Consider the following 24,381-nt stretch of genomic DNA (forward strand, 5'->3'; position numbering starts at 1 on the left):
CGGATATTGATTGGTGATTGGCCATTTTTTTTACTCTGCCTAAAATCTGTTGATTGATATTTTGACAAGCCGTGTCTGTGAAGATGGCTGGGTTTAATCTTTTATTACTCAAAACATATGTTTATATTTTTATGTGACATACATGAATGTCTTCTCGTTGTGGTAGTGCTGATACCAGGTTTCTATGCAATTTCATATATCTATGCCAAAAAAAAAAATTGTTTATAAATAAAGAAATTTTAGATGGTGTTCACTTGCTGTTTAAACTATTTAATATATAAACAGCAATACAGAATATACTGACAATACTGATAAGTTTAACAAAAACCAAGTGCAAAGTTAAGACCCCCCACCTTAACTTTTGATGAAATTTTAAATGAAACTAATGAGCTTTGCTTGTGTATGTTATAACTGTGTGTGGTAGATTAGACAGTCTCTTTGAACAAATATATGTATTTGTTTAATTACCTTTTTTCTTTCATTGAAATGATAGCTCAAATTTGTGAAAGTCTCTTGTACAAAAAAAATATTTAAGGATATCTTAATTCAAAAGTAAATAGTCATACTTAAAAACCCCCACTATGTATTAGGTACTGTTGCAGTTTTTATGAGTATTTTCTTGTATTTCTCTGAATATATATATATATATGAGAACTATTTCTCATTGTAATTCGACAGTTGTATACGTGTTGGCAAATAGCTTGTTGAGTCTCTTGTGTTTGACTTATTTAGTGAATTGAATTAGAGCAACTGTTTTCTCTTGATTTCAGATAAGGAGATCCTGAACGGCCTCAAGTGGTCAGCAGCTTTGGATGAGGTGTTCTATGAAAATTACCAGAACGACCCTGAGATTCTATGGCAGTACTTTGGAAGTCAGTCCGGCTTTATGAGGACTCTCCCAGGTAATGAGTCCGAATGGTTAACAGATTATACCAAAGTAACTACTATTATAATATTAATAAAATTATTAAAGCATTGTCTTTGAAAGGTTTCAAAACCAGGACTCCCACCCTACTGCTCGCACTGTAAAGCCAATCGGGTCATCTATTATGCACAAATTACAATTACTTATTTAATATTAACATTTTTGAGTAGTTGTTACAGTTGGTTAAATTCGAACATCAAATGTTTGTTTGGTTTTGCAGGTAGAAGATTTGTGTCATTCATTCAATATTGAAATTCTAGATCTTATGTTCTGTTGTCATACACTTGTTGTTTAGATACCCCAATGTGTTAAAAGTTTCTTTTTAAGCTCGGCTGTTTGAAAAATATGAAGAGCTTTACTACTCACCCTAGTGTCGGCGTCACACCTTGGTTAACCCTTTACTTCATGTAAACCTAAGCCATTTCAGGCTGCCAGTTCATGGCTTATCAGTTCATATCAGTACCCCTACTTCATAGGAGATTATTGATATTATTGGAATTTTAACCCTAATGTATTACAAACCTATTTTCTTAGTATTTCTTTTGGTTTAATCAATAAGTCATCAATGTAAAGTTTATAGAGAATTAAATTTCCAATCCAGTCATATAAATTTTATTTTGTTATCTAAATTATTTCCGCATGATATTCATAAACAAACAGAAAAATATGTCAAATTTGATGAAAATTAATTTTATTACACTTTTATTTATCAAACACAACACGAAATATTATATAAACAACATATTTTTATAATTCATTTAATGCAACCTGAATTGAAACAAAGATGGACAGAATTAAAAAATAGTTCACAACAAAGAAGCACGGTATATTTATATATATGATACAGAAGAAAAAAAAAGTTGATCAACAGTCACAGTACGTATAACTTTCGGTTATTTAACACTACAATGAACAAATAAAGTTATTATTCAACTACTAAATGAGGCCTGCATGTTATTGTTTACTAAATTTATATCGTTTATTGCATGTCCATGTATTGTCATTTGGGTTTGATTTTAAAAATCCTCATTTCTCGTATCCTTGTGTGCGTGACGCCGAGGTCTGAATTCTCGACGTCGTACTCAATGTCTCAAACTCATTTTAATTGAAGCCAGAATGTTCCAATTCGTCAGACAAACACTGAAATATAAATGACATTATTCAGGAATGTTGTTTTAAACTGAAGTTAACAAGGGCAGAAATTAGCTCTACATTGCATTCTTGTGTATTCGAAAACACGTGTTTCAACAGCTGATCGATGTTAAATTGGGTCATGTCAAAGTTTAACAATAGGGATAGTCATTATTTTATAACACATTTGTACTTACTTTCAATTTGTAGAAGCAGATGCGCATTTTTATGACCGGATTAGCGAAACAGAAGTGACACATATGTCCCATATAATGATTTATGGCCTTTGTTTATACAAGCCAGATGATTTTTTGTTTATCCAACATGGCCGACATTTTGACACGTTTTCGAACCATGACCTGTGACGTCAGGCGCGTGATCAATAAAATATAGTTGTATTATTGGTAGTTAATTATAACTTGCAGTATTGTGTAAATTTCCACGAGGAAAACGAGACAGAAATGCCCACAAACCTGCGCAGTCAACGTTTTACGCATCTTTGATACCAGTGACCTTATTTCGCGATTTTCCGAAATTCTTTAAATAGTAACATAGTGTTTTTTTTAGTGCATTGTATTTATCGATGTTTATACTTCATGAATATGAATTTATAGCGCATAAACAAGCATCAGGTATGAAAATAAATGCCCCTACATTACGAATACGTAGGATTACGTATCTATGAAGCTATGGATAAAACGTTAAGATCCGTATCTATGAAGCTATGGATAGATAAGTAAAATTGCGTATCTATGAAGTAAAGGGTTAAGGTTTTGCATGTGCATATTATGGGCTACTTTTATTCAACTTAGAAATTCTGGTTAGGGGTTTGCATGTAAGCACACATAGGTTAATATCTTGACAACTTCTCGATGTATTGCATTGAGACTTTATACAAAGGACTCAAGAATCCAACATACATAAGTAAGATAACTCTTTTTTATGCCCTTCTTCGAAGAACTGGGGTATATTGCTTTGCACATGTCAGTCGGTAGGTCGGTCGGTCTGTTGTTAGACCAAAGCTTGTCCGAGTGATAACTCAACAATTCCTTGGCGTATGGTCATCAAACTTGACATGAAGGTTGGGCCTGACCAGTAGATGACCCCTATTGATTTTAGGGCTCATCGAGTCAAAGGTCAAGGTCACAGTGACCTTTAATGGTAAAAGAATTTTAAAGCTTGTCCGAGTGATATCTCAACAATGCCTAGCCCTATGGTTATCAAACTTGATATAGAAAATGGGCCTGACCAGTAGATGACCCCTATTGTTTTATGGGTCATCGGGCCAAAGGTCAAGGTCACAGTGACCTTGAATGGTAAAAGGTTGTCCAAGTGATAACTTGACAATGCCTGCACCCATGGCCCTCATACTTGACGTGGAGGCTGGGCCTGACCAGTAGATGACCCCTATTGTTTTTTGGGGTCATCGGGCCAAAGGCCAAGGTCACAGTGAACTGGAATGGTAAAAGAATGTCCAAGTGATAACTCGTCAATGCCTGCACCCATCGCCCTCAAACTTAATTTGGAGGTTGGGCCTGGCCAGTAGATGGCCCCTATTGATTTTAGGGGTCATTTGGCCAAAGGTCAAGGTCACAGTGACCTTGAATGATAAAAGGTTGTCAGAGTGATATCTCAACAATGCCTGCAACCATGGCCCTCAAACTTATCTTGGAGGTTGGGCCTGACCAGTAGATGACCCCTATTGTTTTTTGGGGTCATCGGGCCAAAGGTCAAGGTCACAGTGAACTGGAATGGTAAAAGAATGTCCAAGTGATAACTCGACAATGCCTGCACCCATCGCCCGCAAACTTATTTTGGAGATTGGGCCTGGCCAGTAGATGGCCCCTATTGATTTTAGGGGTCGTTTGGCCAAAGGTCAAGGTCACAGTGACCTTGAATGATAAAAGGTTGTCAGAGTGATATCTCAACAATGCCTGCAACCATGGCCCTCAAACTTATCTTGGAGGTTGGGCCTGACCAGTAGATGACCCCTATTGATTTTAGGGGTCAAAGGTCAAGGTCACAGTGACCTTGAAAGCAAACTCGACAAGTTTGATGACCTATGGTCATCAATTTTGACATGAAGATTGGGCCTGACCAGTAGATGACACCTATTGGCTTTGGGGGTCATCGGGCCAAGGGTAAGGTCACTGTAACCTTTAACGCAAAAAATGAATGTTCATTATCTTAAAACTGCCTTAACGGCATCCAATGTCAGTGACAAATCAGCTGTTATTTCGGTCCATGCATATTTCATTCAATTGTCCATATAATCCTGACAACATGGCGCTCAGGGGGGGCATAATGTTTGACAAACATCTCTTGTTGCAAATAATCCTTACTATATGATCTTTTATTATTTGACTTAAGGTTTTGCATGTAACCATATTTAATTCAATATCTCAGCAGATGCAACATTTATGAAACTTTAGACATGTGTTCCCAACCATCCAACCTCCTTAAATAATCAAGATAGATGACTCTAGACTTTGTATGTAATATAAGTTTTGCCCCTTTATTTGACTTAGGAATTCTTGTTAAGACAGATAGAAAGACATACAGACAGATAGTTTATTTCTATGTACATAGTCATCAACACATATGTTTATAATGATCAATGTCAATGTGTATGAATAGTAACAAACAATGAAATACAAACGAGTAAATATTCAAAAGTTGAGGTTTTGCATGTAAGCAGATTTATATCAATAACTGCAACTACTTGATGTATTGCATTGAAACTTTAAACATGTTTAATCAAGTACGGTAACTATCTTGCATATACCGGTAATTCAAATTTTGCTCCTTTATTATTTGACTTAGAAAGATTTTGCATGTAATCTTATTTTACAGTGATCCATGCAGGTTTCACTTAAACTTTGCAATCCTTAAACGTAAAAGAGATGAACTAGGTGATCTCGCTGCCTTGTGACCGCTCTTGTTATTGTTGTTGTTGTTGTTAGAACAATTAACTTAAAAAAACATATCAAGTGTAACATTTTCCCAAATATGATACATTTATGTTATAAATAAATAAATGACATACCTTTTTATTCATATTCTCTGTTTGAATAGTATTCACTATAGCCCCATATTACCCAGTAATACATGTACATGTAGAAATCTAATGAATTTCACCACTTGACAATGCTCTAACCTAATCGGCACAAACTCAGTAATGAGACCACCCCGCTATTAAGACCATTTTCTACAAGTCCCATAGGTGGTCTGAATAGAGAGGTTTTACTGTATAATGAGTTTCTGATATATGTCTTTACATCAACATCCTGCAGTTTGTGATGCCGTTAATACTTGGGATAAAGGGAGTTTCTCATTTTATCTTTAGCAAGTCGATGGAATACTGGTGAAGAGGTGGACCTTTATGATGTGCGCAGAAGACCTTGGTAAGGGCAATCCGATGTCTTAAATACTCTTTAGATATTCTTTATTTTTGTTTTGTCTCATTTGACAAATCTTCAATCTTAAATACATTCTATATAAAGTGATTAAATCCTGTAGCTATTGAAATAGTCACATTCTATATAAAGTGATTAAATCCTGTAGCTATTGAAATAGTCATTCCAACATTGACACAAGTTGGTAAAACTGTAGACTTATCGCATTCTTTGCATGGACAAGCCAGATAAATGTGAACCATCATTTTTACTTTAACTGATCTCAAAAATATTGCCACTATAATTTCATGTTATCCTGTTTAAGGTACACTCAGGGTGATCTGAAATAATGCCATTATATGTGATCTCGTTTAAGGTACATTGTGGAGATCTGAAATAATGCCATTATATGTGATGCTGTTTTAGGTACATTGTGGAGATCTGAAATAATGCCATTATATGTGATGCTGTTTTAGGTACATTGTGGAGATCTGAAATAATGCCATTATATGTGATCTCGTTTAAGGTACATTGTGGAGATCTGAAATAATGCCATTATATGTGATGCTGTTTTAGGTACATTGTGGAGATCTGAAATTAAATGCCATTATATGTGATGCTGTTTTAGGTACATTGTGGAGATCTGAAATAATGCCATTATATGTGATGCTGTTTTAGGTACATTGTGGAGATCTGAACTAATGCCATTATATGTGATGCTGTTTTAGGTACATTGTGGAGATCTGAAATAATGCCATTATATGTGATGCTGTTTTAGGTACATTGTGGAGATCTGAAATAATGCCATTATATGTGATGCTGTTTTAGGTACATCGTGGAGATCTGAAATAATGCCATTGTATGTGATGCTGTTTTAGTTACATTATAGAGATCTGAAAATTGTCATTATATGTGATGCTTTATAGGTACATTGCGGATATCTGAAATAATGCCATTATATGTGATGCTGTTTTAGGTACATTATAGAGATCTGAAAATTGTCATTATATGTGGTTCTGTTTTAGGTTCATTGTGGAAATCTGAAATAATGTTGTTATATGTCATGCTGTTTTAGGTGATCTGAAATAATGCCATTATATGTGATGCTATTTTAGGTCATCTGAAATAATGCCAATATATGTCATGCTGTTTTAGGTGATATGAAATAATGCCATTATATGTGATTCTATTTTAGGTCATCTGAAATAATGCCAATATGTGTGCTGCTGTTTGAGGTGATCTGAAATAATGCCATTATATGTGATTGTGTTTAAGGTACACTCAGGGCTCCAGCTCACCTAAGGACATGCTGATTCTGATTGATACGTAAGTTTTGTCATTACTTCAAGCCGAAGAGTGATGCCACTTTCCTGATCTTAGTTTCATTGTTAGATCGAAGGATTAATCTAAATTTTAGGTCTATCCATTTAAACATACAGCCCATCTAAGGGGGGCGGGGCACTTTTAAATTGGACCATACCCCGCTAATTGTTTGAAATTTGGATTTGCAAAAATTAAACAGGAACCTCCCCCTATTACAGCGACAGGAAATTAGCACAAGCCTGCAAGCCCTGCACTGGTAAAATGTCTTCCGGGCTTGCTCAAATCCTGAATTTTATATAGCAGGGCTTGATCAAACATTTGATGCCAAGTAATAGTATAAGAATTCAGGCTTGTTCATCCTAAAATCTAATTTCGATGTCTGCTATTAAAATTCTTTTTTTTTTAACCATGCTGGAGTGGGTAGAGTACACTCCACGCAGAACTACCACTTACCTCGGTCACTCCAAGGGTGTTTAATTTATCGCGGACATCCGCCGAGTACATAACCACTTTCCTGGCTAAAATTCGCTGAGTTTTGCCGAGTTGCATGTTTTCTGCCGAGGGTTTTATTGCCAGTATGGACAGTGATTGTGTTGTTTTATTGGCCTCAAAGCGGAACTCCGAGGTGTATGCTTTGCTACTACATTGCTACTATTGAAAATAAATAATAACATTTGCAGTTATTTCATTTATAAAAATCATTTTTTCTCATAAAGAAAGAAAGAAGACATATTCAGTAAAACAATACATCTATATCTTGTTTGGTTATTAATTTACCTTTCAACTAATATTCATTAATTGCCTGTTGATATCCACACATTTAAGATATAACACCACATGTGTTTGTTTACCATTATTACGTCATACTCTTTTTGTGTTGTTGAGAACTAAATTGGATTGGAGTAATGCAGGTGTTGAGTACCATATTTTGTGATACATATCAGTTGTTTTTTCTGCATTCCAGAAAATATTTTAATTGCATTGTTAATTATAACATTAAAAAGTATGAAGGTAACTCATGTTCTGTGATTTAAAATTCGCAGATTTAATCTACATCTGTATGAAGATATTGTTGTAATCTATTTCCTTCTCTAAATGAATATAATTCAGCTTTCAATTGAACTATTTTATGAAAGTTACGGTGTTATTATGAACATTGTGTTTAATAAATATTGAAACCATTACTTCTTAGTCTAATAATTAGAAATTATTAGTTTGAAACGCAATCTAGTATTTTTGACAATGTTGAAGTCACGTAATATGCAAATTTCGTAATGACGTATTGTCCGCTAAATTTAGACTACTTTTTTCTGGCATGTTTGTTATTGCGAAAAATGTATATATTTTTTTATATCAAACTGGAGGTTTAAATGTAAAAAAGTTAATAGAAATTAATTGAATATAAGTATAAACAGAATGTTTACATTACTTTAAGTAACTGGGACTAAAGTCAAATGAGTGAGATATAATTAGAACTGGGTCAAAAATGGACATCAACATATATTGCATTTTTACGCTGTCAAAGGCGGATTACCAGGCATATTATGCGCAAGTTAGTCGGAAAAATATTGAAACAACACTATAAAAGAACAGTATTCAAATAAATTATACAAAATAATATACATGTACAGTAGGAGATTCTTATCGGTTTCCTCAGATTTTCATGGTGTTTTCTCTCCCGAGTAACACAGCGATTGTAATTACATGGTCCAGTGATCAGCCTCAGAGTGTGAACGCCGAGGAAAGCGGATTTCGGTAAATTGGATTTCGTGTCCACGATGACGAAAATCCGCCAAGGAAAACGGAAAGTGGTAGTTTCGCGTGGAGTGTACTGTAGTATGTTCAAATGGAATAATTGCCCTTAGCTGATTTGCTGTTGTTTATGATAATATAAGATATTCAAATTATTTCTGTCATGAATATGACTAAGCATGTCAATATGAAGATTATTGCCATAACTCATGTTTTGTAAATTTGCTATGAAGAAGTTTTTGTAGAACGTCCATTATTTTGTAGGACAACCATGTCTGTGTAGGACAACCATGTTTGTGTAAACAGCCATGTCTGTGTATAACATCCATGTTTATGTAGGAAAACCATGTCTGTGTAGGAAAACAGTATTTGTGTAGGACAACAATGTTTGTGTATGACAACCATGTCTGTGTAGGACAGCCATGTCTGTGTAGGACAGTCATGTCTGTGTAGGACAGCTATGTTTGTGTAGGACAGCCATGTTTTTGTAGGACAACCATGTCTGTGTACGACAGCCAAGTGTGTGTAGATAGCCATGTCTGTGTAGGACACTTATGTCTGTGTAGGACACTTATGTCTGTGTAGGACAGCCATGTCTGTGTTTGAAAGCCATGTCTGTGTAGGCCACTTAATGTCTGTGTAGGACAGCCATGTCTGTGTAGGACAGCCATGTCTTTGTAGGATGGCAAAGTCTGTGTATGATGGCAATGTCTGTGTAGGACTGTTATGTCTGTGTATGATAGCCAAGTCTGTGTAGGACAGTTAAGTCTGTGTAGGACAACCATTTCTGTGTTTTGGACTGCTATGTCTTTGTAGGACAACCATGTCTGTGTAGGACAACCATGTCTGTGTAGAGCAACTATGTCTGTGTAGGACAGCCATGTCTGTGTGGGACGGCCATGTCTGTGTAGGACAACCATGTCTGTGTGGGACGGCCATGTCTGTGTAGGACAGCGATGTCTGTGTTGAACAGTTATGTCTGTGTAGGACAATTATGCATGTGTTTGATGTTTTTAAAATCAAATTGTATCAACTGCACAAATGTCGTGACCTGTTACCCTGCAGGAGTGGAAGTGTTCAAGGTCAGGCCCTGGAGTTGATGAAGGTGGCCGTCAAGTCTCTACTTGACACCCTCGGAGAAAATGATTTTGTCAACATTGTTCAGGTATACGCACCTTGCTTGAATGTCGAAATCATGAAAAAGGGTAAAAAATTGAATGATGTACTTGACCAGATTTGTCAGGGAAAAAAACCCCTGGTTATTAAATTGGTGTATGTCATTGGTCGAGCAGGAAGGTGGTTGAGCAAGAAGGTGGTGGGGCAGGATGGGAAGGCATCAAACAGGTGGTTTTGCTCAAAACATTAATGGATAGTGATGAAACTTGGTGTGAAGATCTAGCTTAGGATTGTGATTGGGGTTTGTTGTGGTCAAGATCCCTGTTTCCTAAAATGGAACAATGGTTTTAACCCAATTACTTTAATAATCATTCATGTATAATAATTAAGCTTAATGTGTAGGTAGCTGATGTGATGACCTTGCTTGGTATTTTCTTGGAGGTTGTTGGCTCAAGGTAAACTGTGACTTAAAATAGAAAAAAAAATCTCCATTCCATAACCAAGGAGACATTCTGCAAAGAACATGAAAAATTAGTAAAAATAGGGATTTTTTTTGTGTATACATGTTAGAAATTTGAAGAAGAACATAAACATTTTTAGTAATTCTTTTGGCTGAAAACAAGAGAATATCATATGCTTACATCACTTTGAATTAATATTTATGCATATCAAGCTTACTATAACCTACAATTCTTCTTGCTTAAATCTGCAATCTCACAGATTGACCATTTCAACAACTTTTTTGTCTTGGAATGAGCCAATTTTTGTGTAAATCTCTGTGAACCAGTGATATAAGACTACTGACAAAACATCAGATCGCAGTTTTCATATTTATGTCAGGAAACTAATGTTTTATGGCTATAAGAGTAAGTACTAACGCTTCAAGAAAAATTGAAGTTTTTTGGCATAAAACATCAATTTTTGAACATAATTAAAAAACCTGCGATCAGGTGATTTTTTGTCAGCAGTCTTATTTCACTTGGTTTCCATGCAATTATGCCAAAATTGGCTCATTCCAAGATAAAAAATAAAAATGTTTTCAAAATGATCAATCTGTGAGAGTGTAGCTTTAAATAACTAAGTGAGTGTTAAATTTTACCCAAAGAGGTAAAAATGATCAACATTTTCTTTGGTCTAGTTAAAGTCAGTGCCAATGGAATGTTTTTTATCATGCATTTTCTTTGCGTTTGGGAAGTTCCTAAACTTTAATTTTGCCAAGTTATGGCATATACAAAATGCTGATTTATTCGCATTACAGTGCTTCCTGTTGTTTGGTTATCCTGACTTTCAGTTAATTTTGATGACGTATATCTAACATTCTGTTTCAGGAATATGAAGTTTTTAATGTCTTGAAAATGTAATTGTAAATCCAAAAAGATAAAATGATTTTAAAACAGCACATGCCATCATAACATATTCAGATAATTTATAATTGCATATATTATGCTATGATTGCAGTTCAGTTCCGAAGCTAAGAGCGTTTCAAGCTGTTTTGGAGACAGATTTGTACAAGCTAACTACATGAATAAAAAGGTATCCAATCATTTGAAGTCTCTGTATTTTACAATTTATACTGATAGTGAATAGTTTATAAGAAACCTTATCTAGGTGAAGTTGAACTATTTTGTCAATTGAAATACTAAAAACTTATGGTGATAGGCTTTTAGTTTCGAAAACATCTGTTTTCTTACTGTGCATCATTAGTGCTATTCCTATTAAACGCACCCTTTCCCAGGAAGGTACTTGTGCACAAATTGGACCATCCTCGTAAAGTTCAAAACATGTAAAAAGGTCCCCCATGTAAGTTTTTTCTGCCTATTTGCACCATGATTTAGTGTTTTAAACAATAAGAAAAATTTTAAATAATATTTTCATGTGTCCGTCTGTGCTCTTGTCATCGAATTACATCACAGACAACTTTTTTGTGACCATGACAAAATTAGGAAAAACCATTGAAATCTTACTCTTGTTTTCAATCCATATTTAATATTTATAAGTAATGCTGAAGTATATCTTAAACCTTTCCATTATTAGTGTCGGGTATCGATGCTTGTAAGAACCAACTTTTTTCATAAAAATCGAAGGGTTATAAGATCATCAAATCCTCAAAATGTTTATATATTTATAACTAGTATTGTTTGTTTGAACCTTAATGATCTTTAATGTTTGTTTAATAAAGGCAAATTATTGTTTTCATATAATGAATGTGCAAAAACCCATGCTTTATTTGTGCTCATTATTAACATTGTTTTTACTCCCATTTGGTGAAATTAAACTTTAATATTTTCTAGATTTATGAACATTGCCCAATGTTTGATTCATCTTTTTAATGCACAAGTTTGAAAAATATTTTATACCTGTTGCTGTAATTGCTGTCAAAGTCTTCCATTCTTTTCACTAACTGTTCCACTTCTCCATTTTGGTTTGGTGGAAGAAAGCTCATTATAAAATATGATTATTTTTAAACGCAAGGAAAGAAGGGATGGGGATCAGGTGTTTGTAATTGCCCTTACCTGCATGCATACAATGGATTGATTTTAGGGATGATGCTTTTGAAATATGTTGCAATCTTCACTTAACTTTCAGAAACTGATAGAAGAAGTTGATAATGTTCAGGCTATTGGAATGGCCGACTTTGGAGCTGGCTTTAGATTTGCCTTTGAGCAGTTTGATAAGGTAGGTGGTCTAGTCAGCTAAGGAGTTACTGTGAAAACATTTCAGGAGTAATGTATTAAGTGTCAATTATGCTTGTGCCATGCACATGATTATCATCATTTTAAGCTTGTTTGTTTTTGAATAATATATTTTTGGCAATATCACTTTGTCATTGCCTTGGTCATTGTCATTATCATCATTGTATTTGTTGCTCAACATTGGCATCATGACCTTGTAACTTAAAAATCAGTTATTGACATGTTACTTTTTACATTTGTTCGCAATGACAACACAATACCATCCTTGATGAATATTTGTTCTGTGTTCCCTGTGGGTTAACTGTCCTTGGTTTGTGATGCTCTTGTTAACTTGCCTTCGATTGAATGTGAGTGTCTTCCATAGCTGAAGAACCAGACTGCTGGAGAGAGAGGGGCGGAGTGTAACCGCATGATCATGTTGTTGACAGATGGGGGCACAGATGAGGCACAAGAGGTCTTTGACAAGTACAATCCAAAGAAGAAAATGGTCAGTGTTTACATTCTTGTTGTCAAATGCATAACATAACAAACAAGCTAAAACTGTGATTGTGGTGGACGCCAGGGACCGAGCTAAAACCTTGAGTGATCTGTTGTTTCAAACGACCCAAAGTTCCATTAGTCTGTTATGAAAAGTCTTACAATGTATTTTCAAAATTTAAAGTCAGAAGTTTACGGCATCAATAATGTATTGCATTGTAGTAATCGCTCATATGTCCAAAGCTGTCAAATAGAAACAAAATCAAAATATGATTCAATTCTCGTCATAGACGTTTCACAATTACCTTCTCAAATGCCCTTATCAAGAATTAAAATTAATGGTGAAAATCTGTTTTTCACACTTTTTCAAATTTTACAATTTTTTGCAAATGTTCACAACTGCCATTTGTTGGTTAATTCGGAACATGCTTTCAGGAAAATGTGTGCAATAATGTCCTCGAGATAATCATAAGGTTTTGAGCATTATTTGTGGTTTTGGGACTGGCCATGGTGCTTGACTACCCGTACTTAATAGTAAGTACAAGTTCAAAAGTAATGAAATATTACAAATTTATGTTAAATGATAGAGAGTCTTGTCCTATCAATAATTTTAGAATCCTTTGTCCAACATCACCAAATTTGGTAAGGATGTTAATGGGCATAATATCTCAAATTTGGCAAAAAAACCACATTCATGATTGCCGCAATTACAGCCAACATATTGCACCATTCTGAACCATGACCTATGGCGTCATGCTAGTGCTCAATAGAATGTACCGTACAAATAAATTATATTTATTATTGGTGTTTAGGGACATTTCCACAGAAAATGAGGCAAGAAGGCCTTCAACCATGCATTGTGCGTTATATGACCCCTGTCACTTGCAATGGTGATTTTCAGAAATCTTAAAATAGAAGCATAGCCTGTTTTGGCTGTTCCATATTTATCAATGTTTATGCTATATTATTGTCAAGTATAAGTATATTGGGTAAGGGTAGGTATATTGTAAATAAATAGCCTTCAGAAAATTAAACAGCTACCTAAATTACTGTTAATTTACACTTCAAAGCACCACGTAAGATAACGTCCGGGGTAAGGAAAACTCACAGCGCAAAGTAAAGTCTGCAAAAAAGTGTGGTTGATAGTTTAACTAAGTCAAATCTCCGTCATAAATTCAATAGTTCTATGTAAATTTTTATGAAACTTGGTCAGAATACTTGTCTGTATGTTGTCTCGACTAATTATGAATTTGGGTCACCTCTAGTCAAAAACTAGGTCAAATCTTAGAAGCAAAAAATCCCCCTTTATAAAGTTTTTTATCCAATTGTTATGGAACTTAGTCAGAATACTTGTTTGCATGATATCTTGAAAAAGTATGGATCTGGGTCTCCTCTTGTCAAATATTGATCACTAGGTCAAATCTTAGAATTCCCATTCTTAAGTTCAGCTTTTTGAAACAAATTTTCAAAAAAAACTTGGCATGAACTTAAATCACTTACTATTCTACAAACAGTTAAACACAAATCCCAATAGATCATTTCATTTTTTTTTCTTTTATAAATTTATGATTTTTCCTACCCGCATGACTTTTGGTCAGAATATTTAAATCCAAGAGAAAAAAATACTGATAGTTGTGCTGAAAACTATACAATAAATGGTAGTAAAAAGTACTTTTTAATTACTGCCCACTTACCATACATCCTGTTAAAAAAAGACTATTGTCAAAAAAAATATCATACTATAATATGTTGTTCCGCATTGCCCCTTGTGTATTGCTTAAATCGATTGGATTTTACCTGAATTGTCAGGAAATGAATGGTTGTCAAAAACAGGAGTAAAGTAGTCTGTAACCTGAACTTCACATCTTCCCTTGACTGTATTTCATGGAAAGAAGTTAAAGATCTGTAATTCCTTTCATTCAAAAGTACAGGAGTATAATAGGTACATGTATATTTCTGTGAAAGACAATTCATTTGGTTGATCCTTTTTTGTGTTTCAGAAATACCGAGTGTTTACCTATGCGGTGGGGCCAACAGCCAATCCAGTGTCAGCTATCAAAAACATAGCATGTAGAAATAGAGGTACTCCAAAATTAAAAACATGATTCAGTTGTGTAGTTTATGTTAATTTAAATGAAATTCCTCTGCTCAGCTCTGTATTAACGGAAATCAATGAGGTGAGGTGAAACAGAAAAAAGACCAGATAATATAAATAAGCAAATTGTGAATATATATTTGATAAACAGTGTAAATATGAGTGTTAAACTTGTTTTTATGCCCCCACAAAGTGGCGGCATATAGGGTTGCCCTTGTCCGTACGTACGTCTGTCTGTCTGTCTGTCTGTCTGTCTGTCTGTACGTACGTACATCCCGAAGATTGTTTCCGATCTAATTCTTGAAAACTGTTTGTCCAATCCTCACCAAACTTTAAACACATGTTTGTGACCATAATATCTTGATCAAGTTCGATAGTCATGGAAATCGCTTTAGTCATTTAGGAGTTACGGCCCTTTTTTGCCAAAAATACTTCAAAAATATATGTTTCCAATCTAATTCTTGAAAAGTATGTGTCCAATCCTCACCAAACTTTACATACATGATTGTGACCATAATATCTTGATCAAGTTCGACAGCCATGGAAATCGCTTTTGTCATTTAGGAGTTACGGCCCTTTATTTGCAAAAAAAGACTTGAGATTATCCTGAATAATCATTATGGCTTATTTTCTGTGACAAAAAATCGAAGTGGGGGCATCCGTGTCCTATGGACACATTTCTAGTTGTTATAGGTTTAAAATTACCTCAAGTGAATGCTATTTTTCAGGATATTTTTCCCAAATACCTGCGATGGGAGCTGTGACTTCAAAAGTTCAGGTAGATGTCTTGAAATGTCGTATAAAGTACCTTTTAAGGACAGTATGTACCGTTTAGGTAGTGTTTGATGGTGGAGATGAAATTGAAGTGAATTATAGATTAAATACGTCAAAGAGATGCTTGTAATGTTTCATGAAGTTTGTAGGACATAGTTTTATTTAATCATTCAATTGCACACTGAATTATTTAGTGCTTTGCATAAGGAAGCTATAGACATTTACTGCTATATATATGACAGGCAGCCATAGACATGTTGTGACTAAATGTTGGTATGATCAAGTCTTTACCATTAGCTGAACCAGATTTAATCTATTGTTTGTTTCAATACAAGATATGTGAGATTGTAGGATATTTCATTGTGTATAATTGTTGTCCATTTGTAGGAGTATGTTGATGTTATAGCGCGGCCGCTCGCTTTACAAAGCGTCCAGGAGACAATATGGACGAGTATTTACCCTGATATGTACATCAGTCCGGTACACAGATAGCAACCAAACTTACTCTACATATAACTGTTACTGTGCTGGTACCATCTCTTATAGCAAGCAATCTTTTTAAACAGAGGACTTAAAGAAATAATTTTCATTTTACATTAGATGTCTCATATTCTAAAACATTCTTTTTGAAAATGTTTGTTAATTATGTTAAATGTTTATTCATTTTCATCTGTAAAGGAAACAACAAACAAAAATAAACTTGAATATTCATACATGCTAGAAGGGATGGTGGATTTTCTTTTGTTTAAATGTAGTAATTTTATTAGTTGAATCTTCTAGATCACAGCGGCCTGCTTTCACTGATTTCAACAATCTTATTCTCTTCAAATATGGTTTTCATTCATACGTGGATCATACATGTATATTTGTGTTATGTTCATATCTTATTTTTAGCTCGACTATTCGAAGAATAAGGAGAGCTATACTACTCACCGAAGCGTCGGTGTAGGCGTCACCCCTTGGTTAAGGTTTTGCGTGCAAGCATAGGTTAATATCTCAGCAACTACTTGAGGTATTGCATTAAGACTTTATACAATGGTATTCAACCATCCAACCTACTTAATTAACCAAGTTTGATAACTCTACTTTGCATTTAATGCCAAAAATAGGCCTTTATTATTTGACTTAGAAATTCTGGTTAAGGTTTTGCGTGCAAGCACACATAGGTTAATATCTCAGCAACTACTTGAGGTATTGCATTAAGACTTGATACAATGTAACTCAACCATCCAACCTACTCAATTAATCAAGTTAGATAACTCTACTTTGCATTTAATGCAAATAATAGGCCTTTATTATTTGACTTAGAAATTCTGGTTAAGGTTTTGCGTGCAAGCACACATAGGTTAATATCTCAGCAACTACTTAAGGTATTGCATTGAGACTTGATACAATGGTAGTCAACCATCCAACCTACTTAATAAACCAAGTAAGATAACTCCAGTTTGCATTTAATGCAATGATAGGCCTTTATTATTTGACTTAGTATTCTGATTAAGGTTTTGCGTGCAAGCACACATAGGTTAATATCTCAGCAACTGCTCAAGGTATTGCATTGAGACTTGATACAATGATACTCAACCATCCAACCTACTTAATTTACCAAGTAAGATAACTCTTTTTTGCATTTAATGCATATAATTGCCCTTTATTATTCGACTCAGAAATTCTGGTTAAGGTTTTGCATGTAAGCACACTTAGGTTAATATCTCAGCAACTACTGAATGAATTGCATTGAGACTTTATAAAATGGTACTCAACCATCCAATCTACTTAAGTAACCAAGTAAGATAACTCTAGTTATACCCCCACAAACGAAGTTTGAGGGGGTATATAGGAGTGAGCTTAGCGGTCGGTCTGTCGGTTTTCATGGTTTCCGGACGATAACTCATGAAAGGCTAGACAGATTTGAAAAATTTTTGGTACACAGGTGTAACATCAGAAGATACAGGTCAAGTTCGATATTGGGGCTGGTGGGGACAAGGTCAAGGTCACTGTTACTAAAAATAGAAAAACGGTTTCTGGACGATAACTCATGAAAGGCTTGACAGATTTGAAAAAAAATTTGGTACACAGGTGTAACATCAGAAGATACAGGTCAAGTTCGTGAGCTTTTTGGTCGGTCGGTCGGTTGGTTTTCATGGTTTCCGGACAATAACTCATGAAAGGCTAGACAGATTTAAAAAAAATTTGGTACACAGTAGTAACATCAGAAGATACAGGTCAAGTTCGATATTGGGGCTGGTGGGGCCAAGGTCAAGGTCACTGTTACTAAAAATAGAAAAACAGTTTCCGGACGATTACTCATGAAAGGCTTGACAGATTTGAAATTTTTTTGGTACACAGGTGTAACATCAAAAGATACAGGTCAAGTTCGATATTGGGGCTGGTGGGGCCAAGGTCAAGGTCACTGTTACTAAAAAAGAAAAACGGTTTCCGGACGATAACTCATGAAAGGCTAAACGGATTTGAACAATTTTTGGTACACAGGTGTAACATCAGAAGATACAGATCAAGTTCGATATTGGGGCTGGTGGGGTCAAGGTCACTGTTACCAAAGATAGAAAAATGGTTTCCGGACGATAACTTATGAAAGGCTTGACAGATTTGAACATTTTTTGGTACACAGGTGTAACATCAGAAGATACAGGTCAAGTTCGATAGATCCTTCAAAAACTAAATGAGCAAATATTTACCTTAAAAGTAATTGACACTTGGAAAGATGAACAAACAAAACAAATCCAGCATGCTTCATTTGAACCAGATGCCAGTGGAATACCAGCAGAACTTAAGTATGGCATATTTGCCACAGTAGTGCTTACTACAAATATTGGCCTGTCAGATGGACTTGTTAATTCGGCTACAAGAACAGTCCCGGGATTTATTCCCAGGTGGATAAGGATGCATTCAAGCCCAAATATGTACTTGTAAAATTTGATGATGATCGTGTTGGAAGAAAAGCTTGTGAATGCTCTAGATGTCTTATTCCAGAAGAGATCAGCTAGAGCATCAGCTAGTTTTTCTTGTCAGCAGTTTAACTTCTAAATTACTCAACAGATTTAAATAAAACAATACATGCATGATAAAAGAAGATGCAGTGTGCAGTAACCTTGGAGTTATGGCCTCTTTTCAAAGGAATGGTTTGCTATTCCTGTGTCAAGGCGGCATTTGGGGGTATTCGTCACTCCTGTGACAGCTCTGGTTTGCATTAAATTAAAAAATGGCCCCTATTTTAATCAACATAGAAATTCTGGTTAAGGTTTTGCATGTAACCACTTTTAAGTCAATGCTTCAGCAAATACATCATGTATTGCATTGAAACTTTACACACAGGCGCCCAACCATTTACACTTCTTATTTAATCAAATAAGATAACTCTATCTTTCATATTTTATAATTTTTACCCCTTTATTATGCGACTTAGAAATTCTGGTTAAGGTCTTGCATGTTAGCACACATAAGATAATATCTCAGCAACTACTTGATGTATTGCATTGAGTCTTTATACAATGGTATTCAACCACCCAACCTAATTGAATAATCAAGTTAGATAACTGTGTTTTGCAAATAATGGCCCTTTATTATTACACTTAAAAAATCTGGTTAAAATTTTGCATGTAACCACATTGATGTTAATATCTCCGCACATCATGTATAATTGCATTGAAATCTAATCTAACAGTGATTCATTCATGTTTTGCCAAAACTTTTCAATCCTTACACTGAAAAGCGGCGAAATAGTCGAGCGCGCTTGTCTCTGTGACAGCTCTTGTTTAGTTTTGGTGAACTGCCATTAATTTTTCAATGGAGACTGATTTTGTTGCTTACATGTCAACTTAGGCAGCCTTTAAGTACCTAGTTCAAGAAGTTCCAATTTATTATTGAGAATTCATAGGAGGATTAAGGAGAACTGGTGCTTTTTCATCATTAAACTAGAAAAAGCAACATTGTCAACTTGAAAATTCCGACTGACGAACATTAAAGACTGGTTGTGGTAGTTTAGAATAGATTACCCTTTTCAAACTGCCTCTTCAATAAGTGAATTTCTTAAACATTAATCACTACTCAATCAACACATGGCAATGCTCTAGTTATGCTCTCGATGGGAGAAGCATTTAGTCACTTCTTTGTTTGTGTGTCTTTCCTTCAGTCAGTCTGTCATGCTTTTGTCCTGATAATAATTTCAAAACTGCTAATTGCATTGAAATGAATCCTGGTATATAGGTAGATAGCAATGTGAGGAATTGCAGAGCACAAGCACCATACTCCTATCAATCTTATTTATTATAATCTAAGTTATCTCCCCTTAACCAATTTTTCAGTATCATGCTTGTCTGGGCCATATCTTGAAAAGTACTTAAGGGATTTGAATGAAATTGTGTTTATAGGTAGGTAGCAAATAGTGGATGTACATAAGAACCATAATCCTATCAAGCATAATTATTAAGTTGTCTCCCTTTTACCTGATAATTTTCCTAAATGGGTGCTAATCTGGGCTACATTTGCAAAATTACAATTGCTGCCACCATCCATTGTCCATCATCCAGGAAAGTGAAACACATTTATTTGCAGACATACTATTAACAAGGATTGCTTTACACAGCAAGCATGACTAGGTTTTTCTGAATATAACTCCATTTGCGACTTACAAGTGCTACTTTTATATTTCAATGCTTGACATTTACTTTCAAATTTATTCTTACATATGCCCCTATTTGTGTATAATAATGCTACAACCAATCACCTACTTGCTCTGTGTACTACAATTGCTGACTTTTCATAGAACATGGGTGTTTTGGGAGCATCCATTGCTTCCAGTGATACACTTTTTTAGTTATTGTCTGTTCTAATTTATTGGAAATATATCAGCAGTAACTGTGCTGTTGAGTGGCATTGGGGTAGTGCACATACATCACCAGTGTTTATAATTATTTATCATGACCCCATTCGAAGAAGAAGGGGTATATTGCTTTGCACATGTCGGTCGGTATGTCAGTCGGTCCTTACATACACCAGTAGACCAAATCTTGTTCGAGTGATAACTTGACAGTTCTTGGACCTATGGTCATCAAACCTGACATAAAGGTTGGGCCTGACCAGTAGATGACCCAAATTGATTTAAGGTGTCAGCAGGTCAAATGTCAAGATCACAGTGACCTTTAAAGTGAAAAGGTTGTCAAAGCTTGTCCTAGTGATAATTCAACAAAGACTGAATCTATGTTCATCAAACTTGACATGGAGGCTGGGCCTGACTTGTAGTTAGGTCAAGGTCACAGTGACCTTGAAAGCAAAAAGCTTGTCCGTGAGATAACTTGACATCCTTGACAAGTTGTTTTTTTTAGATCTAGTTGTTATAAACTAGCATATATTGCTAAAATGTTGCAAGAACTTGACTTTTGTCTTATTGCTTATAAATTTTTATAACTCATAATGGTCATTTAAATTTACTTCATATTTACTTATTCCCTGCTGCTAAGACGATACCGGTACATGTTTATCTGCAAATATCAGTCATCATCTGAACATGATTAAAAGCTGTACCTACTTTCCTCACACTTTGAATGGTCATAATCTTAAGGATGCCTCAAAGGCATCCAATATGAAATTTTCCAAATATTCTTGACAACATGGCGCTCAGGAGGCAATAATGTTTGACAAACTAGACATCTGTTTTTCAGCTGTCAGTTCATTTATTTTGACTCTCCCATTCGAATTGATGTTTGTAGATTTCTAAGAATTATCCTTTTTTTGTCTTCCTTTGTGTTAAATGTCGTATTTCATGTGCTCTTAGCAAAATGAGATTTTCCTCTGAAATAGTCATCATGGAATCGTGAATTTGTGGATTTCCCAACCAACAAAAGCCAAAAAAAAGTGTGTAACACAAACGTAAATAAGTTCACAGTATTAAAATCATAGCATTAAAACCATTCATAAAAAGAACATTACAGGAAAAGAATAGATTTCTTCTTTATTTATTTTGCCAAGCACATGTAGTATTATTACAACATTATTGTAGAATGATGTGCATTTTATTTGTATTGTTTTAATTGTGTTGTTGTTTTACCCCATCTAGAGCATGAGGCCATTGTGAGTTATGGTGAGGTTTGTTTTTGTGATTGTTTGCTAGTTTGCTTCCTCAACCCCTGACAATCTGCCGTAGCAACACACACATGTATACCGCATTTATTTGTACAACCCTTATTATCAAAGGATTAAGATGTCTGCACTTATCTGTCTTTTGAAACATAAGCGACACATAATTGTTGAAAGTGCAGTCTATTTATGATGCAAACAGTTCTTTAGGTATAAAAAGCAGCAAGTGTGAGGTGTTACAAATGACTTGTTAAGCTCAACATTCTGCTTGTTGACTCAGCCTCGTGCTTGATCATTCTTTATAGATTCATTCCGTATTAATACAATTTTGTACCAAAGCTAACATTTCTCCACAGATTTACAAACATACTCTGACAGCGTGCATGTTTCATGAGAAAACACAATATGTCACCTAGTGAAGGTTTACGGGACACAGTAAAAGCTCTTTCATTCATCTATGTTATTTGAAATGTATCATGTAGAAAAAAACGTGGTTTAAATTATGAATATTCAGAATAATAATAAATTCTGTGTTCTATCTTCTCTTTTTAATGTGGTTTGGTGAATGTAAAATGAGTGTTCGTCAATGCCTATAATACACACTATTAATAGATATACGTTACCAACCATGCGTTTTTTACACTGTATTCAATATTTTATTTATTCCCATTCACACAAGTTTTATGAGGGCATTTGAAAATTAAGTGAGTGTGAATAAGGTGACAATAGCATCTGAAAACTCACAGCTGCAAAGCATAATCAGGGATCAAACTACGTTTTGAGTATGAACCAAGTGATTTGTAGATTATGGGTCGAGTTCATAGTTTAATAAAACTGGCAAGAATTATATTTATAGGAAATAAACAAAGAAAAAGCCTTCAGTACTACCTAATCACTGTTAATTAACACTTGGAAATGCTGTGAATAGTGTTGACTCTAAACAGAAGCCAGAGTGAGGTATGGAAAGAGGTGGAGCACTGATACCAAATGATATAAACATGCACGTTGTCACTTACTGGTGTTCCTTCCACACATCAATATTGTTCACCATTGTTGAGTGAGAAAATGGGCAATTTCACTCAAACATTTTAAGTCTAATTGTCCTCTTGCAAAAATGATACTTGGGAAGTGATATCAAGATAATTTTGCACAAATACATTTACAGTACCCAAAGCATTACAGCGATATATATCCGGTGTGTCACCCTTTATTGCCAAGTTGAAAGAATCTGTTACGATATAAAAAAGAAATATTAGTACTTAATTATTTGATTAACTTCTTCATAAGATATTTGAAGAAAATAGTAACACATGTATTCAATAATAGCATGAAAAAATAGCGAAAGAAAAGAGTTGAGTGTTGAGAAAGTGTTTGGTTTTAAAGTGACTCGCTCCTCTTTTGGACTGACAAATAGTTTTCCCCGTAATGCATCTGAAAACACTTATTTATAAAAATACAGTTATAGCAAAAAAGTATATTGGTTTTGGTGGGGTTCGAACCCACTCGGGTAAAGACAAGAAAAAGTTAGAAAACAGCCGGCTAGTCAACAAGGCGTGGATATGTTTACCTGTTAATGATACATTGATAACATCACGTGATAATGTCAATCAACCAATCACGCAACACTACAGTAGTGATTAATTTTCAATCACGTTATTAATGCTAATGAAAATTGTGGTCTTCAAAGAAGATATTTTAGCAAATGTCAACATTTTCTGAAGGGTTCCAGCTTTTAGTATTTTTGTTTTACCATTTTTTGTTTTGGGAACACTCCTTATGATTTGCCACACTTTATTTCGTAATTAAAATAAGTACATTTTTCAAACCATGAGCGAGTTACTTTAAAGTTTTGGTAGATAGTTGATGTTTTGCCTGTTGTTTGTGCTTTTCTTACAAAGAGATATTTGTTAATGCATGTAAATGATTTCCTTAGCATGGCTTTAGATGGTATATTTCATTCTCAGATGGACATCAAGACTAGGACACAACAGATATTGAGAAGTTCATTAGTCCAAGCAGTATTCTTGGAATGAATACGAAGTTATTGTCAGTCTTGTTGGGACAGAAAGTTGTTAACAACTTCTGGAATACAATAATCTCATTGTATATTTGTTTGAACCCTCTAGGACTTCCTGAATTATCCAGTTCGAGCAATGGAGATGTATTCAATTCCCCTAGAGCGGCAGTATCAATTTTCTATAAAGCTGGATCCCTGGGTAAACACTGAATGTTTGATGACAAAACTCGGAATGCTCAGCGGCCATGGATATGTTTACTTTCTGTTCAGTTTTATAACAAAAATGATTTATTTATTTAATCACCTTCCTTCAGTGGTTTTGATTTATAATATGGTGTCACTCTCAGACTTTGCCTTGTATGGGGAATTCATTTGAATTGAAACTTCATTTTTCCTCATTTTCAACATCACTGAAGTTTGGTGTTAACATTTTCAAGCAATGTTAGATGGCTTTAAAATTATATAAATTATGTATTTTACCCTTTCACTTTGAAAAAAGATGCCTAAGAAACAATTGCTTGAAATGTAGTGAACTATTTTGATGATGATAAAACAAAACTAGAATAACATGAGAATCAGTTGCTTTTTGT

General features: G+C 34.7%; 1 protein-coding gene across 3 annotated transcripts in view; it reads left to right on the forward strand.

Annotated features, from left to right (window-relative positions):
- The window catches only part of LOC128216805 (voltage-dependent calcium channel subunit alpha-2/delta-2-like), an 83,768-nt gene that overhangs the window by 24,511 nt on the left and 34,876 nt on the right, over positions 1-24,381 (forward strand). Inside the window, exons 6-16 of one of the 3 annotated variants that reach the window (XM_052923469.1) lie at positions 771-902; positions 5,403-5,460; positions 6,727-6,777; positions 9,592-9,691; positions 11,101-11,175; positions 12,229-12,318; positions 12,700-12,822; positions 14,813-14,894; positions 15,636-15,685; positions 16,069-16,161; positions 23,901-23,990. In XM_052923469.1, coding sequence (XP_052779429.1) covers positions 771-902; positions 5,403-5,460; positions 6,727-6,777; positions 9,592-9,691; positions 11,101-11,175; positions 12,229-12,318; positions 12,700-12,822; positions 14,813-14,894; positions 15,636-15,685; positions 16,069-16,161; positions 23,901-23,990 — 944 coding nt within the window. The remainder of the gene's footprint in view (positions 1-770; positions 903-5,402; positions 5,461-6,726; positions 6,778-9,591; positions 9,692-11,100; positions 11,176-12,228; positions 12,319-12,699; positions 12,823-14,812; positions 14,895-15,635; positions 15,686-16,068; positions 16,162-23,900; positions 23,991-24,381) is intronic. The other 2 variants (XM_052923470.1, XM_052923471.1) reach the window with 2 other exon arrangements.

This window comes from Mya arenaria, chromosome 14 (assembly GCF_026914265.1).
Source record: "Mya arenaria isolate MELC-2E11 chromosome 14, ASM2691426v1".
Classification (NCBI taxonomy): Eukaryota; Metazoa; Mollusca; class Bivalvia; order Myida; family Myidae; genus Mya; species Mya arenaria.